At 34.9% G+C, this 18167-nt stretch overlaps 1 protein-coding gene across 2 annotated transcripts in view; it reads left to right on the plus strand.

Annotated features, from left to right (window-relative positions):
- DRD2 (dopamine receptor D2) overlaps positions 1-18167 on the plus strand; it is a 168273-nt gene that overhangs the window by 103872 nt on the left and 46234 nt on the right. For both annotated transcript variants that reach the window (XM_072426247.1, XM_072426248.1), the window contains exon 2: positions 646-943. In XM_072426247.1, coding sequence (XP_072282348.1) covers positions 677-943 — 267 coding nt within the window. In that variant the 5' untranslated portion in view covers positions 646-676. The remainder of the gene's footprint in view (positions 1-645; positions 944-18167) is intronic.

An 18167-nucleotide genomic window follows, 5' to 3' on the forward strand; every position in this document is an offset into this window, starting at 1 on the left:
ATATATATATATATATATACTTCATTCTATGACAGATTTGAAATTCTATTTCAGTGAAAACTCCGCAGTTGTATGAGCTGCCCAGAGAAGTATTTAAAAATATCACCGATTTAAAAATAAAGCCATTTTTTCCCCTACATTTCTACTTATTTCCAAAAACCATAGATTTAATTCCAAAGATTGTCCATGAGGAGTTAAAATGATAGACACAGATTAAAATATTGTAAATCTTTATTGTGGCTTAAATGTGATATGTTTGTAATTGCTAAAATGTTAAAATGGAAATGATAGATGGCAGTAAACCCTAATTCTTATCCTTTTCCAATTTATCCAAAACTAGAATAACATTTTGTTTTAGGGTGTACCTCAACATGTGCAAATTTACAGTATCTGGTGCAAGGTCCTCTTTAATGGTGGTGGTGTTTTACTTGAATTTTGAATTTATTGTGGGGTTAATAATAAGGAGAAAGCAAATTTTATATAGTTAAAGGCTCAAATGTATGTGTGTGTGTGTGTATATATATATATATATATATATATATATAACAAAAACTTATGTTTCTTGGGAAAATATATGACTTTGTAGAAGAAGGAAATGTATTTACATCAGCATTCAGTCAAACTGACTTTCCTTTTGTTTTACAGGGCTCACTTGCAGAGGGGCCTTCTTACCTTCATGGATCTACGGAATCTGTCAATATACAATGATGAATTCAACAATGGCACCAATGGTACAGACATTGAAGAGAAAACACAATACAACTATTATGCCATGCTCCTTACTCTTCTTATCTTTGTTATTGTCTTTGGAAATGTTTTGGTGTGTATGGCAGTTTCCCGGGAAAAAGCTTTGCAGACCACCACCAATTACTTAATTGTCAGCTTGGCAGTGGCGGACCTTTTGGTGGCAACCCTGGTAATGCCTTGGGTTGTGTATTTGGAGGTATGTGTATTATGAACATTTTACGGTATCATATGCTTTTGTTGGTGTTTTACAGTTGTAACCACAGACTGTGTAACCATGCCCCCATGGCTCAAATAGGATATAACCTAGGTTTGTTGCAAATTAAAGAAGATTATGGAAGAAGTAATCCAGAAATCCTGGAATTTATTTCATTTAAAATTGTTTTCTGTTAGGTAGCAAATGATTTCAATCCTTGATCAGAAGCGAGAGATATCTAAAGTACAATAACGTTGCAGTTATTATTAGTTAGTTTGCAGTTAGTTTTTAAAAAAAACTCCATTGTAGGTTTACTGGATCACCAATGTTCTCCTGTGATGATCTATCTTCTTCAGTTCTAGAGACCTTTAGTAAATCTGACCCAGTAATTTTAATTTTGGAAACTACTACTTGGAGGGAAAATTCTGGTGAATAATTCAAATTTTAATATTTTACCTATCCATTTGTATATTTGTGCTTTTAAGAGGAAGTGATGTAATTTAATGAAACTATGTTTATTTGTAATGGGTAAAAAATATTAATATTAACAGAGGAATATTTTAGTTAACATCTTTTTTGCACATTTATGTGAAGGGATTTGTTTTAAAAAATGATTTATTTAATATGTGACACACCTTTATACCTTTTCTATAGTATTCTTTCATATTGTGTCTTTAGTATACTTCCTAGTAGCTAATGATAAGTAACTCATTCCACCAGATTCCAAAATGTACCCCAGTGGGGTCAGTTCTATGGTTTCAGTGTAAATGACAATTGTCTTCGTACAACCTATTATAGTTTAATTTTTTAATTCTACAAGCAGCAAACAAATAAGCATTGAAACAAACAGCACTAATTTATTTCTTACAATTAATGCTGCGTTTTTATTCCTTTTTCTGCCATAGCGATAGCCAAATTTTGATTTAAAAAAGGGAATCTCTACCACCCCATATAAGAATTATGCAGACTTCCCTTACCAACAATATAAATGTGGTTCAATTTGTGATGCATTAGGGTGATTGAAGCCTATAAGCTCCTTTTCTTCTAGACTATATAATAAAGGTTATAAAAAAGTTCTTTTAAAGTGGGTAAGTTCTTCACAGCTGTAAATTTGGGGTTAGGGGAAATGTTGTTTTGTGCAGTTTAAGTTGCTACATGTTCTGGTTAATAGTTTATTTTACCCCATATTCAGTAACCACAGCACCAAAAAAACACACATTTTAGGATTGTTTATTTGAAATAATTAGCAAAGAATCACTAAAATATCAAAAATATTGTCCCTTATAGGTACATAAATCTTTATTTTGGCACTTAAAAAGTTAAAAATATATGCATTATCTTTAATTTTTCTAGCAAAAGCTTACATTTTAAGCTTATTTGCTGTAATGTTATTTTACCTGTTGCTCCTTTGAGCTTATATCAGAAACAAGAACATTAAAGAGAATAAAAAAAAAACATTCTCCCATATGTCTAAGCAATAACACGTACTGAAAGAGCAAAGGATTCAGTTATAAATAGAAGTGGCTAATCTTTGTGTGTTTGACATTTGAGGAGCTACCATGTAATAATTCTGTCCTGTGCTGGAGAGACAAGAGTGCATGTAATTAACTACTTCACTGCTGCTTTTAACAGAATACAAATTTAAAAAATAAGAAAGGGAGTATTAGGTTGAAAGAAATGATTTATAAAAAAATAAAAATATATATATCTTTTCTTATTCTAATACTTAAAGGGGAAGGGTGGGTCTTAAAGCTGCATGTGATGTTTTGGAACAGAACCATTTTTACAGATAGTCATTTTACATTTAGCAGCAGAAATCCGATCTGATTTATTTCGGTTTAAAAAATGTTTTAGAAGCAACACATGACTTTCTCTAAGTAGTAATAGTCCCTCTATAACTGGCAGATAGAGATTGGTCAAAAGTTCACTGAGGCTGTCCCTGTTCTAACTAACGCAAAGCTTAACTGCTGCTGGCCAATTTCCATCAAATTCTCATTAGGAATTCAAAGAGCTCAGATGATACAGCAGTGTAAAATTGGAAATCAGCAGGATAGTTTTAAATACAGGTAATAGGCCTGAGGGATGAAAACAGAAAACAGCTTCAAGATTAAATAATAAGAAATAATTGACTGCAAATCAAGAACCCACAGGTTAAATTTAGAATCCATGTTTGTGGCAATTCTGAACCTTATTAATATGTATTACATTTCATTTAATTTCTAGCAAAATGTAAAAAATACATCTATAAAGCAGATTTTTCTAGTCATGTACAATGAAAGAAAAGAAAAGTTTATTATTAAGTCAGCCTAAAAAAGTATTGCCTATAAAAGTTTTGTATATTTTATATCCACGTAGCACAGAAAACTAACACTGCATAGAATACGTGGGGCTTTCTATTAAACCTCTACCTTTCCTTTTTTATACTAGATCATTATTTGCCCAAGAATCCAGAAAATATTTATTTGCCTTAAAACATCTGTATATGCTATCAGAATCTGCTAGAGTGTCTAGTATTTGCGGACAAGTATCTTGATACACAAGATAGCAGAAATGCTTTCCAAGGTGCTAAGAACCTACTTGGGTCAAACCTAATGAATTTTATTTTGTTGACCACCCATAAATGCACCGTGATTTGAACAGAGACCAAGGATACAGATCCAATGATAAGACGGATGGAAGCAACTGAAGCCAGAAAATGAAGTTTTACTAATCTCAAACTTCAAGTGTAACATAGTTGCAGGAAGTTCCCCGACTGGTTGCCAGTGGAAGTACATGTAATGTATGCTAAACCAATGTCACTAGTAGGCACCATTGGGAGCTGCAGGTTTCCTGACCATAATGGTCTCAAGACATACATTGGGTAAAGAAACATCAGGAGACTAGTGAACTAGTAGCTTAATAAAACCCAATACTTTTTTAAAACCCAAAATTAGGCTAGATAAGCAAATATACATGAACTCATAAAATACATCTATCCTAATATTCCCCATATTTTTTCTTACAAGTACAGGAGAAGTCAGCCCAAGTTTTAAATGTAAGAATAGTTTTAAAATTCACTATGCAGCTGGAGCTTTCATTCCATTTTCAGATGTTTTCCAGGCTATCCTCTATTAGATATGTTATTTACAAAGCTCATTAGTTTAAACTGAAATTTAAACACAACATGAGTTAAGCCTTCCAGCCTTCCACCATATGCATGTCTGCCTGTTCTCTGTTTTTTTGTCAAATCTTCTTAATTCTTCTGAAAAGATAAGAGGATAGCAAGGTTACCTCCCCATGGGACTTTAAGTTAAATCTTTATTGTGAAATGCATAGAATTTGCAAAAATAACTATTTTAAATGAATTGGGTTGACATACCAACAATATTTCCCAACCATCCATTATATTGAATTATATGTTATTCTTTATATGTTATTTGGTGCCACTGAAGTAACAGGTGTTTTCTAATTTGGCTACCATATACACGGAAGAGACATTTTGGGCTTGCAGAATAAAATGATTCTTGCATGCCTCCCCAAAGGCCTGTTTTTAACCACAAAGGTCCAAAGGGTCTGAGGGATTCAGCTGCTCACCTCCATCAGCTGCTCCACCTCCTGGTCTATACTACACTCAAATAATAAATGAAAAATATTGAGAAGATATGGCTAGCCCCTGTGCACCCAAACACATTGTTTTGTGTCGCTCCATCTCCCTATCTGAACTGGACCTTCTGACCCCAAATAAATTTACCCTGAATATCTGGCCAAATTTTAGGGAGAAATTTGAACAGCTATGTAGACTTGTCCCCTTGGCTAAAGAACTGATTTCAGCAAGCTACAAAATAATCTCTGATATCAAAATATTTGGACCAATCTGGCATGTCTACATGCAATATGGGAAGAGATAATAGGGAGGGAACTACTATGGCAGGTATGGTTGATCATTCTGGAAAGGGCTAGAAGAACTTCTGTCTGTACTTAAGGAAAATGTTAATAAAATTTTGTATCACTGATATTACACCCCCGATAAGCTTAGGCAAATTGTTCCACTGCCCCATTTTAATAAGGTTTGGTTGCTTTGGGATGCTTTCTGTGCAAAGCATTGACCAGCATACCTACTTTATCTGAACAACCCCTTACTGTCTGTCTTTTCCTTTCCCTCCTTCTCTTCTTACTTGTTACTTTTTCTACTCCTCCATTTTCTACAGTACTAGGTCATCCTCCTAAACGTATGGCCCTCTCTGTGTTTCTTTTCCAATTCCTTGTTCTCTGATATATTACCTGAATGCCAAATGACTTTGACTACCTCTAGTATGCAATGGCCAAATATATGCTGAGGTTTATATGTTGAGTTATTGGTGTGCTTCATTGAGCTTTTATTCACAATTTTAAGTATATCTCCATATCAAAATGTAACAAGGCCAATCATATTTCTACTGTTGGTAAAAATAACTCTTTTGAGCATGTGAAGCCTTTTCTACTTTGTGAATAATTGCATTGTGGTATTTAATCAGTTTGTTTATGTTTGGATAATTCCCTTCTACTTTGTTCATACACATATATGTTCATTGCAAATGGGCCATTTGTTTTATGTAAGCATCCAGCACATAAACAATTCATTAATAGATCAGCACAAATTAGTAATATTTATCTTTTAAATCCTTTTAGAAGTCTCATACATTTATGTCACCCTATTATCCTGTACACCTGCTTGTTAAAAGTGGTGACTGGGACTGCTAAAAATACATTTTGCTCATTGAAAATGTGCTTCCAGCCCTGACATTACAGTGCTCTGTTCTGGCAGACATTTAGCTACATTTTCTTAAGACAAGTTTCTGCACATAGGTTTGTATTGTATGAAATGGGATGTATCTCATCAGGTCTGTTATAATAAAAAGAACATTTGGGTCCTATTATGATGCCTATTAGACTGAACAGTCATATTCATACTACTTCTGCTGCCATAACAGAAAAGTCAAGGTAAGGCTGTAAAAATGGAAGAAAACTATCTGCGTGCATATCAGTTGATGGAGCTGTAAAAAATAATGAACTCCTTGACAATGGCAGTTTTAGGAATCAAAGATGGCTGATGTTTTGTGAGATGGTAGTAAAAAAATATTTGAAAACTCAGGAATTCTTTGCCAGAGTAATTGGAACATGTTGTGCTCTCTGCCACTTCTTAACACACCACAAACTAGCCATATGATCAGGGCCAGCAGTTTTTTTATGATTGCTTGATTGTGGTGGGTATGTCTTCACACAAGCTAGCCTTTTTGCAAGTTATTTTGAAGTATTATGTTGGATGGATAATACTGTCCAAAAGCTGCTGCAACTATGTTCAGCAATTTTCAGAGGATTTCCTACTATTGAAAAAAATAAATGAAATATTTGAAAAATGCATTATACTGCTTATATCAATATCATTTCTTATAAGAGCATTGTAAAAACATACAATAGAAATAATACTCTAATGTGCAGTCTGGAATGGAAGTGAATACCAGCAGAATAAAAAGTATAACTCAAGAATAACTCATTTCCAATAATGGTTTCCATTAATGATATTCTTGGCTTGAGCCATGCACATTGTGATGATGTTAAAAAAGCCTTATCCATAGGTGGATTATCAACAACATTAAAGATCTCTCCAAGGTTACAGAAATTATATTTTCATCGAATATAAACAGTGTTAAGAAAGCTTAGTTTATAATCAGAATCATATATTGAAGCCTGTTAAATTATTATCATTCACAGGTCTTGTAGTGTAAAAAAAATAGAAGAAAGTAATTAGTGTATGTCTTTTTTTCCATAAAATGTTGGCTACATATTGGCAGGTTTGTACAAAGTTACACTTACAGTTTTGCAAGCATTGCTCAATGTACAAACCCAGCATCAACTAAATTAATCAACTCTCGTATGCATTTGCAGAAGTCATGTCATTCCATTGCAGCTACTTAAGACAGCCAAAGACTCCAGAGTAGAAAGAGGACGGAAGCATAGGAGGTGGAGAGACATAAAATGGATATTTCATTTTTGCAGAGCATTCCACAAAGTAATATGTTGGGAAAACGTGTTCATTAAGACAACACCTCTGTACCAATTTGTATATAAACCTATCCCAAAATCCATGAATTTCCTGAACAACTAACAGAGGGTTTTCTTGCCTATTCATAATAAATGCAAACATATGATGTTCAAAGGGTTTTTTTTATTTTAAACTTTACAAGAACTCCTGCTTATATAAGGATATTATTCTATTTAGTTAATGAGGAGGAAGAATTACTTTGAATATTACCAATGAGGTTCCTAAGTCTCTTCCCGGTGCATTTTGCCTTAACGGCTTCCTCAAGGAAACTTGAGACAAGTTAACTAATAATTCAAAAATATATCACATACCATATATCACAACAAATATTACTGGAATAAAAATACGACTTCAACAAACTCACTTATGTTAAGCCCTTTGAATAGATAGAAATTATCGAGACACAATAAGAAATGTGCTTAACTTTTGATAAATGTATCATAATTAGAAAAAGATTAAAAAAAAGCTAGAAAAAGAGTAAATAAGGTATTATCTCTGAATGGAGTGTTTTTAAATAAATCATGTCTGTGTCTAAATATATCCAATTTAAAAAGATTTTTTGGGATAACTTGCTATACAATTGAATACTAAGTATAATATTGGATAACTATGTTACCATAATATGTGCAGTTATATTCTATTAGGTATTCAATAATAATACAGTGCTAAGGACAAAAGGAACTTATTAATTGATTGGAGGACAAATAGACTGGAGTGTATTGTTGAGTATTGCACTGAGAATTTCCATTAACTAATCTGTTCCTAAACAAAATAATATAATTATAACTAATATTTCTCTAGAAGTTTTTGAACAATACTGATGGGAGTACCCATTGTATAAAGCAGCAGTCACCAACCGCCCACTCTCCCATCGCAGTCTCAGACCTGGGCGAGTTCTGGCATCATAACGTCACACATGACTCCCCACACATGCGCGGTCCGGAGTCTGTGAAATTATTGGTCCATGATGTCCAAAAGGTTGGCGACCACTGGTATAAAGTACCTGCACCTTTTTTGTTTGTAGGTTGTAGATGCCAAATAATATTTCAGGTAGTAGTCATTAGAAATTAAGGTGTGAGTCTCCAACTAAAACATAATTTGTTCTAATAATAAAAAAGAAGCATGGCTCATTTGGATGGAATACTATACTAGACATGGAGATATTAAGGACAATGTTTGAGTATGTTTCCCAAGCCCAATGAACATTAACTGTTGAAAACAAATTATTCAGGAGGCAGGGTAGTAACAATAGCCCTAATATATTCCAGGATTATAAATATATTTTTACTCTTACACTTATGCTACTGTAAGAGATAAAGTAAAGCAGGATCATGACAGGGTACAGCATAAAAAACGTCCTCGCTGCTCAGCCAATCAAACATCCAACACCCACCCCATTTTCTTTCCCCCTTCTTTATCAATTATTTTAAATAAAACTCTAACTCAAAGTGTTGGAAAAAATTGGCCACAGCAGCGGCCCTTTTATTAACACAAATATTTTTAACAAAATTCAACAGATAAATCTTTTTCTTTAAACACTGGTCCATGAAAGTCGCCACTCCTAGTTCCTTCATCATCTTCTGTTACAGATCCACCGCCAGGCCCCCAGACACCCATTCACCGTCTCAGGGACAGTTGGCGGATCTCCTTCTTCAACTTAGCCTCCACAACAACCAAGTGTTATGCAAGGCCCACCTTAATATCCGAAACCTTTCCTTTTACGCCCCCACATTTTCATTACCTCACCTTTAATTTTTTTTTTTGAACTTTTAACCTCTCCTGCTCGTCCTTTTATCCTCCCCCTGTCACGAGGCCCCTTCGCCCACGTTGTTGCTTCAGGCCTGCTGAATGCAAATGACAGAGACGGCTTCCAGTTCTGAAAAAGTTACAGGTAAAATGCACATTAATGGGATATGCTACATCCAATGATAAGCAGAACTATCCAAGCAGCCTAAATGCAGTTGCTGAACTGCCACATGTAATGTTCAATTAAAGTCAATGTAATTTTGCTGATCTATATTGATGTGCATTCCAAACATATGTCAAACGCAGGAAAACAATGTTGGCAGAAGCCCTTTTGTCAGGAGACGCACAGTGGCATTCTAAAGACAGTTTGCACTGCTCCCTACCTTTCTCCTCTTGGCTTTAAGGTAAACAGAGTCTGGCTGCTGCCTGTAAAGCCTAAGGCTGTATGTATGAGAGTGCCTTTATAATATCATTAACAGCAACAAGTTCAAAGATCCTAATGCTTAGCTAAGGTAGAGAAAGTTCAACCTGTGCATTGCTGTCACTCACAGAACTCCCTTGGCTTTACAAGCAGTAGATAGATTGTCTGGGATGAAAGGTGGAAGGAAGAGCAGTGAGGGTTGTCTAGAATAGAGGAAAAACTTTCTGACACTTGAACTGGAACTAAACCTGTGCAAAAGAAAAAAAAATCAGCAGGTGTATAATGTTCCTTCTACCATAAAACAAACTTATCTGCCTATTTACAAACTTTTACAAAATTTACAAAGACACTCCGCAGTTCGCAGGTAAATTTATTTTGAAAAATTAGATCAGGCAGGTAAGTTTATTTAATTGCAGTGGGGACCTGACTGGTTACATTTTTTTAAATGTTAACTTTAGTTCCGCCTTAAGTGCCTAAGGCAAAAGAACCCCCAATTCCAGAATAAAAAAATGCTGTGGAGTTTATCAGTCTTTCATTGCAGTGCTGGCTGGATCTTGCATGCTCTCAAATCCATTCCATGGTTTACACCTACCCCAAAGCACTCTGACCTTGTAGTGTATGCATCTTTTCCTATTATTTGTACTCATTATATTACTTACACTGAAAATATTTTGAGAACTTTATTAAGTGAATCTAATTTACTTTTGGTAAATTTGTGAATATACGATAAAGTCTTAGCCCGAGCACAAAAGACATTCCAGACAGAAACAGTTTGAGTGATAGTTACCTTGCTGTTGTTTCATTGGACCAAGATGCTATTTTCAATTTTCAAACATTTTACAAAGCTCAAAAGGGTTAAGTAACAGTATTTCTTGTATTGCTTTTACAATATAAATTAGGTGCATCAGTGAACTGTAAATAGAATAAAAGAGCTTAAAATTGTAGTTTTTTAATAATCACAAAGGCACAAAATTGTGTATGCTCCTGCACCCAAATGCAAAGAACAGAAATACCAAATAGAGCAAAACCGTCTAGTGTGTGTAAGAAATTGTCAGGTACATCTCACTAAGCTTCAAGCAAACTGATTGTGTAGTTATTATTCATAGGAAATAAAATAGAAAAGTGACTGTGCATTTGTAAGTTGTATTGAAATTGTCCACGAGAGCAGAAATGAACTTATTTCTTTATTTTTTCTATTTCTTTAAAAAAATGTTTTACATGTGCAGAAAGTCATTCTATAAAACATTTTTACCACTTATCTCTGCTCCCAGAATTTATTAACAAACTGTTCTCTCCCCATCCGGCCTACCCTTTTGTTTTGCTAATCCCTGTTACGGGTATCCAGCAACTACCTTATGGAGAATATCCCCACTCCAACCCTCCTTATATATCTCAGCTGATTATTGACTTTTTTATATTCTTCTTACTTCCTGGATTGTTTCCCTGTAGACCAATCTCTTTTTAGTTCTTTTTGCATTGTATATGTAGGTTTGTATGTACCGAAAAAGCACCTCATGGGCAGAGTCAACAACAAACACTAATTTTACACTATTTTACCTGGTATTTATTGTCTTGAAATATGTAATTGAATTCAACAGAAATGAATGCAGAAAGAAAGGGTGCAGGATGTAGTGGTAAGCATCAGAAGGTTCTTTTTAGTTAAGGTAACATAAAACCATGTTCACTTTCTATTGCTTGTCCACTGAATAGTCATATGTATATAAAGCAGGTGGTTTATTGCGCCCAATGGTGAATTTTAGCAGTCTTATCCAAATACCCCATGATACAAAATAGCGGTGGAGTTTAGGAAAACGGCATCATCATTTAAATGTCTAGCTGGCCTGATGCAAACAACCTTCTGAAGTGACAGCATGGGTGTTGATTCATGATTCATGTAGATCAGTGTTTCCCAAACTTGTTACATGAGGGAACCTCTTGAAAAAACTTTAATGTATTCCTGATATAATTACTATATTCACAGTTCCCAGTACATTGTTGTGGTGGTCAGTGGGAAGTATACCTCTTACCATGCTGGTCAGTAGGAAGTCTGCTACCCTTACAGATAGACAAAAAGAATATTGGTGTCAGTGGTACCTGACCTGAGCAGCAAATTGCTTATTGCTAGGAACCCCAAGCGACCTCTGAAACAACCCTAGGTAGGGTTCCACAAAACTGGTTGAGAAGCACTGATGTAGAATAATGAAGCTGATCTAATATATTGGCACATATATTATGATTTGACTCCTCCACACTGGTGCCATATCTTTACCTACAAAAATTTTCACCTGTAATTGTTGTGAATTTCTTGAAACCATTTAGAAGATTTCTGTTTAATATACAACTTTAGATTTTTTTCTGATCTTCTGTTAGTACAAAGCAAAATCATCACATCACAACAACTTTTTTGCAATTTAGCTTTTAAGATATGTTATTTTTTCTCTCTCTCCTCCCGATGTTATTTGAAAGGATATTTTGCAAATCCTTTATGGCAACGATAAAGGGAAATTTTTACATTCTCGAAAAATAAAAGTAAGATTAGCTTTCTGCAAATGTGGTAGATGATCTTACTCTCTAGGAACGACAAGTGCTTACAGAAGCTACTCCTTGATCCCTTCCTTCATCTTAATATCTGTATAATTCTTCACATAATAGGATATTTCTAGTTGATTTGTTGTAAGGTCTGCACATGAAGATTTGCATATGACATTTCAATAATGGAGAGCTATTAAAATGCTTTCTGTCTTAAGTAACAATTTAGAAAATGATGCCAAGCTTTCTCTGACCTGTTTTAAAACTTCCCTTAAGGAAATGTTTAGGCTTTGTTATAGGGCATTAGTACTCTTGGTGGTATGCCTGACATATCTTAAAGCTGAAGTATTATTACATTATACTTTCCTTTACTTCCACAGATCCCTCAGTCGGTCTAGAGCTATCCACAATTCATGCATGAGATTGGATGACATATGCTGCTGTAATTGTTAGATAAAAGATTGACAATCTCACTGCGCATGCAATGTGGAAGAGGAGGGGCTAATATATTTTTTGTTTTAAATAAAGACAGTGGGTCTGTTTTAATAAAGCTTTTAATACACTTTCCTCAGTGAAGCTGGGTAATCCAGCAAACCTGGGATGGATTTTCTAATAGTCATCAGCTATTTGTTAGCAAATGTTTTCAATCTTGGACCAGATCCATTCCAGGTTTGCTGGATCACCCAGCTTCATTAAGCAAAGTGTATTCTCTCCAGCTTTGGACAGCTTTAATAAATCAGTTCCACTTTTTTAAACAAAATACATTTTTACTTTATATAAAAGGATTATCTACAATTTTATGTAAAGTAAAAATGTATGGTCATAGGTCCGCTTTAAACAAAGTGTTCACCTTCTCTTTACAATTCTAGCACAATAAAGTTGTTGTAGAGCAGATGACCCAGCACGATGCGATCACAGTGAGATTGAGACCAGTCAAGATTAGGAGCAGTGTGTGTGTGACTTTACATTTTGTAAAGGAAATCAGAAAGATAGACATGGAGGAGACAAAAGAAAGGAAGTTGTACAGCATTAATGTTCTAGAAAAATGGAAGTGAATGTGCAATGTTAGAGCTGATTTTATGATTGAGATAAATATTTACACCGGCAATATAGCTGGCCACATGACCAAGCCCATCAGATTCATTAAGCAATTTAGCAGGGGAGGTGTATAGATTTGAGCTCTTTGTCAAAAGTTTAAAATCTGTACTTTTGGTAATGGCATCCATAGCCATTACTTGGTATAGAATGTAAAAGTGTTGAGCTATAGCCACTAATTAGACTTTCACTGCAGAAAATAAATTGTTACCTTTATAAATTATGTTTCTATTTCTTACCATCCATTACTAACTTTGAAAACTTTAAATATGTCAGTGTTGGAAAGATGAGTTGTCAAAAAAAACATTGGAAAATATTATCTAACAAGAAGATAAAAATGAACAAAAGATGAATGTTCTTTTTCCTTTTACAAATTAATCAAACATAATGGTGTTTTATGATTACTAATACAGCTGAGCAGCTGAGCAATAGGGGGCATGACATGTTTATTCTGAAATCATGGCTTCTAGAACAGGAAGAAGCTTAAAAATGTTTCCTTTTTCCATATTCTGGATATTCTTCATAGTTACATAGTTGAAGTGGCTACAGTCGTCTCAAAGGATTTCAGCTCTGCAGGAACTCCTCTAAATAAAATTGGAATAGCTAATTCAAGTTTCTTGAGAAATACCGCTGGGCCCAAATACCAGAATCTGTTTTTTTTATATTTATTCTTTAAAAAATGCTTAAAAGGATAAACGTATTGCAAAAGAGTAATTGTTGAGTGCACATCTTGAATATCCTAGGAGAAAAAAACCTTAGATAATTTATTATAAGGAGAAAATAGCTTAGGGATATTCAGTCCTTAAATAAAAGGAATCAGGGTAATGTATGATTAGATGTTTTATAAATAGGTTCCATAGTGTTATCCACAAATAACAAGATGTACTATTCTACAAGCAGAAACAATTCTTAGTCCAAATAAATATATCACTTGGGGGGTGGGCATATTCTCTCCATTCACCAACAGAAGGTCATTTTCAGCCATTTTAAAGCCACAAAACACAAGCTTCTTATTGTTTTTTTCCTCTAGATCAGTAATTTTCTCAAGTAATTAATAAAATTTTAGAGGTAACCCCTTCTGTCTTATAATGTTGCCAGTTCATAAAACAGTGATAGACACTTTATTGGATTTTCCCAAAACCTGTGAAGACATTGTTAACTTTCAATAAACTCAATAACTGTTCTTAGGATTAAAAAATATGTGTGTGACAAAAAAAGTAAAATAAATAAAAGTAACTTCAGGAACTGGAATAAGTAGATTTTGTCCATTCTGTAAACCATGAATTCGAGGTTCACCCCAGAGAACAAATCCCCTCTAAAATACATTTGCAGCCACCCAAATGGAATGAGTTGACCATGCAGTCTAATTTAACTTGCAACAAGTCTAAATCAATTTCCAGAAACTTTTGGAATGTTTTCTAAATGTCCTTCCCTATTAGTTAAAACCGACACTGTTTAGTACTTGTAATTGTTATATAGAAGTATACATGTGCATACAGAAGTGCATAGGTATAAACATTCAGTATTTTTGTGGTATAGGTTTAGGTTTTTCAAATTCAAACCTTAACTTTCATTAAATATATATTTCCACCTGCAGTGCCTCAATCTCCCCACTGCAAGGGGTAAAAGTTTGTTCAGTCTAAGGAATAACGTCTTCAAAGTAGAAACAAGACCAATGGGAAATGGAAGAGAGCTTCAATGTTTGCAGGAGTGAGGGGTTTTGCAAGCATAATCCCTTAGACAGACTGAGCTATTACTTCCTACAATAAATGAGGGGAACCTACTGCAAGTGTAAAAATAAATATTGTGGCAAGTGTTAAGCTTTAAAAATATATGAGATAGACCATCATAGGAGAACCTTGGGGATCCAGGAAACCTGGAATGGTTTTATTTAAAAAAAAGTTTTTGTGATGAAGCAAATTGCAGATGCACACATACAGTTGTAATTACAGAGCTGCAATTTTATTGTACTTTTAGTAATTCTCACTATTGTCTCCTCTGACCTGGTCAAGGATTTAAATAATTTGCTACCTATAGCAAACAATTTGAAAAACATGTCTAGGTTTGCTGAATCACCTTTGTTTACTCATGATGGTCTAACATCTCAATTCTAAAATAACTTTGGGCCTGATTTATTAAAGTTCTGCAGGACTACAAGACTAGAGAAGATAGACTATAATGGGAGAACCTGGCTGATTCGTCTAACCTGGAACGGATCTGGTTCAGGAAAATGTTTGCCAACTAACAACAAATGATTTTAGGAACTCCACTGTACATTTGCTAGATTGCCCAGGTTTTTGCCCTTGCCTCCAACAAGGGGTTGCCAGCTAAAGAAATGTGTCAACCATAGCACTGAGTATATGAGAGTAACATTGGTAACAGACTGAAAGTACAGTTTAAACTATATTCGTCTAGAGTGTAACAAGAAGAATTTTTGGGATTTAGAGAAAGAATTTTATTACGGGACCCTGCTTTTGAGGGAATAGAACAGGGAACAGCTTTAAGTAATAAATAATTGTTGGCCATATAGTTTAACTAGGAATAAAATTCAGTTTTGTAGCTCACCTCGAGGAAAAACATATGATTCATTGATACATTGTTTAGCAGCACAAATTACAGGCAATATTCACTGTTCATCTTCTTAGCAAACCTATTGGTGAATTCACACTCAACCTCTGCCTATATTGTTAGTCATTAGGTCATCATAGGAAAATTATATACACATTACATATCCTACACTGACAACATCTACAGAGATAACCTCAAACACACTCTTCTCTCTTTTTAACTTTTATCTCCAAGTCTTGTCTAGCAGATCAATCACTTCCAATTGTATATAAAAAGCAAAACTTTTTTCTGTACATGGAATGTGCAAAGGTGTCTTTATTCCTAGGAAAATGTCACCACAAGCACAAATTTAAAGTGCTTTTATCAGGAGTCAACATGCAAGCTCTGCATTTTTATATTTCTGTTTTGAACTTTTTGATAATGCAATTCGTGACTAGAAAATAAAGTACCAACACATATCACACAACAGTGTTATCTTCAGAGGATTTCATTGCTGTAACTATTTCAAGATCATAAAATCTCTTGTAGGTTATCCATGGTTTTCTGCACTCTAGAAAAATGTTTGAAAATGGTGTTTGTATATGAAACATATGCAGGTAGTTTTAGCCATGGGGGAGATTGCTCCATTTTACACTTAATTCAAGAGTTATACAACTCAAAAGTAATTCAAGTCACCAGAAAATGGGGGAGATCAAACTATCTCCCACACTGGTAGCATCCCAAAGAGAATCTCAAATTGAGTCTCTTTTTAAACCTTCTAAAGTCTTATATAATATACTCTTCACTGCAGTTTGTGTCTAAAATGAAAACATTGGTTGTGAGATGAACATATGCTAAGGAAGAACAAATATAGGTAAAATGTACCTTAATAATGGGATGATAAAAAGAAGTGTGTGCATATTCTTCTCTAATACAAGATTATATACATACCTGTTATACATACCTGTTTTTCTAGTTGTAGCCCCACTCATCTATTATATTTTTTGCCTCTCGGTTCAGTTTGAAAAGACAAGGTGGAAAGGGATTCAGGACTGGTAAATAAAAAGTCCATATACTTTAGATCAGAGCTCAGATCATAGCCAGTCCATACTGTAGACCTCAGATTTGCCCAATCAATATATTTCAGACCTCAGATCAGCCTAAATTAGGCATTTTAGCCTTAAAATCAGCTTTAAACCTTTAGAACAGAGGTCAGCAAACTTTTTTGGCCACTTTCAGGGATAAGCAGGAACACAGTATGCCGGACTCTTTCTCTAGTCCCACCCTAATGGCTCCATCCCCCACCAGGAACACTCCCTGAAGGGAAATCCCTCTCCTCAGTAATGCATACAGAGGAGAGGGAATGTTCCCTGTTTACCTTGGGGCCGGTAAAACACAGAGGCTCAAAAGCCGCATGCAGCTGCGGTAGTTTGTTCCAGCTCCACCGCGGGTTGCTAGCCAGTTTGGGCCAGGGGAGCGTTAGGCCAGAACAAATTACTGGCTAGACCGTATCTGGCCTAAAGGCCGGAGTTTGCTGACCTCTGCTTTAGAAGGTAATGGTACCATTATAGCATGTGTGCAGGCAGACACGTGGCAAGTGGAATTCTTCAGTACAACAGACTTTACTGACATCAGGGAAGTGGGCTGGCCGGGCTTTTTCAATTAAACAAACAGACATAGAAAGAACAATCTAATAAATACAACAGCAATAAATACAGCCAAGCATTTAAAAATGACATTTTAGGTAAATGTAATTTACCCAGACTACCAGTGCAAAAGTCCCAAGCTTGTATGCTTGGGTTCCTGCCCTTGAGTGGCACAGTTAGCTCAGTGGCCAGGAGCTCTTACAGCGTTAGGGTCCCAGGTTTAAATAGAAACCATGACGCTATCTGCACCTCCCTGGGTTTTTTCACGGCAGTGTTTCCTCCCATATCCCAAAAACATGCATTTAGGTTAACTGGAAAAACAATAATAGTAAGTTAATATAAAGTTAATATTACATGGCAGGCACTAAATTCTGTTTTGGCTGTTTCACTGTTAAATTTAAATGTACTGATATGTTCTCATTTAGTAAATCTATATATGTAGGCTCTACCGAGGCTGACATTTGAATATGATTATTTCCTGGCTGTTATGCTGATCCACTGGCTTCAGTAATTGGAAGGGAAAGTTAGAATATGTATCTGCATACTTGTTCTATTTGTATTAGTGACTGCCAGGAAATTAGCATATATAGAATGAGGAGGGAGCAATAGCAGCATCTATATTTCATCCTGGAAAGGATTTAAAACAATGAGTCCACTCAGGATTAATGTTTCATACCCGTAGGCTGCATAAAGTACAAGTAATAAATCTGAAGTACTTCATAGCAGATATTTTTCTGTGATGGGTTGTTTTTCCAACCACTTCCACCTGCTTTTAAAGTGACAATATACTTTTGAGTTGTAAAAATAATCTACTCTAAGTAATTTACATACTTTGCTAAGAGAAAATTGCATTGTAGATTTCTGACTTTTTCCTTTCTAGGGATGATTAAAAAATGATATATGGGGGATCTTTAAAAATGTTATACCAAGTAATTTGTTCAATTTAACATGATGGCCCTGTGCAGATTTCTGTAAAAAAATTATATAGGTAGGAAATAAGGTTTCAGTTTTCAGGAAATAAGGTTTCAGGAAATGAGTTTCCTACACAGAATTAATGAAGTTATCATGGCTGCTTTTGGCATTTTTTGGAAAATCTGCATCAGATTACAATGGAGAGGTGTCTTCTTTAAATTTCATAGGCAGCCCATGAAAAAAGGGGCCCCATATTCTAGTTTGGATGTA

This window comes from Pyxicephalus adspersus, chromosome 11 (assembly GCF_032062135.1).
Source record: "Pyxicephalus adspersus chromosome 11, UCB_Pads_2.0, whole genome shotgun sequence".
Taxonomy (NCBI): Eukaryota; Metazoa; Chordata; class Amphibia; order Anura; family Pyxicephalidae; genus Pyxicephalus; species Pyxicephalus adspersus.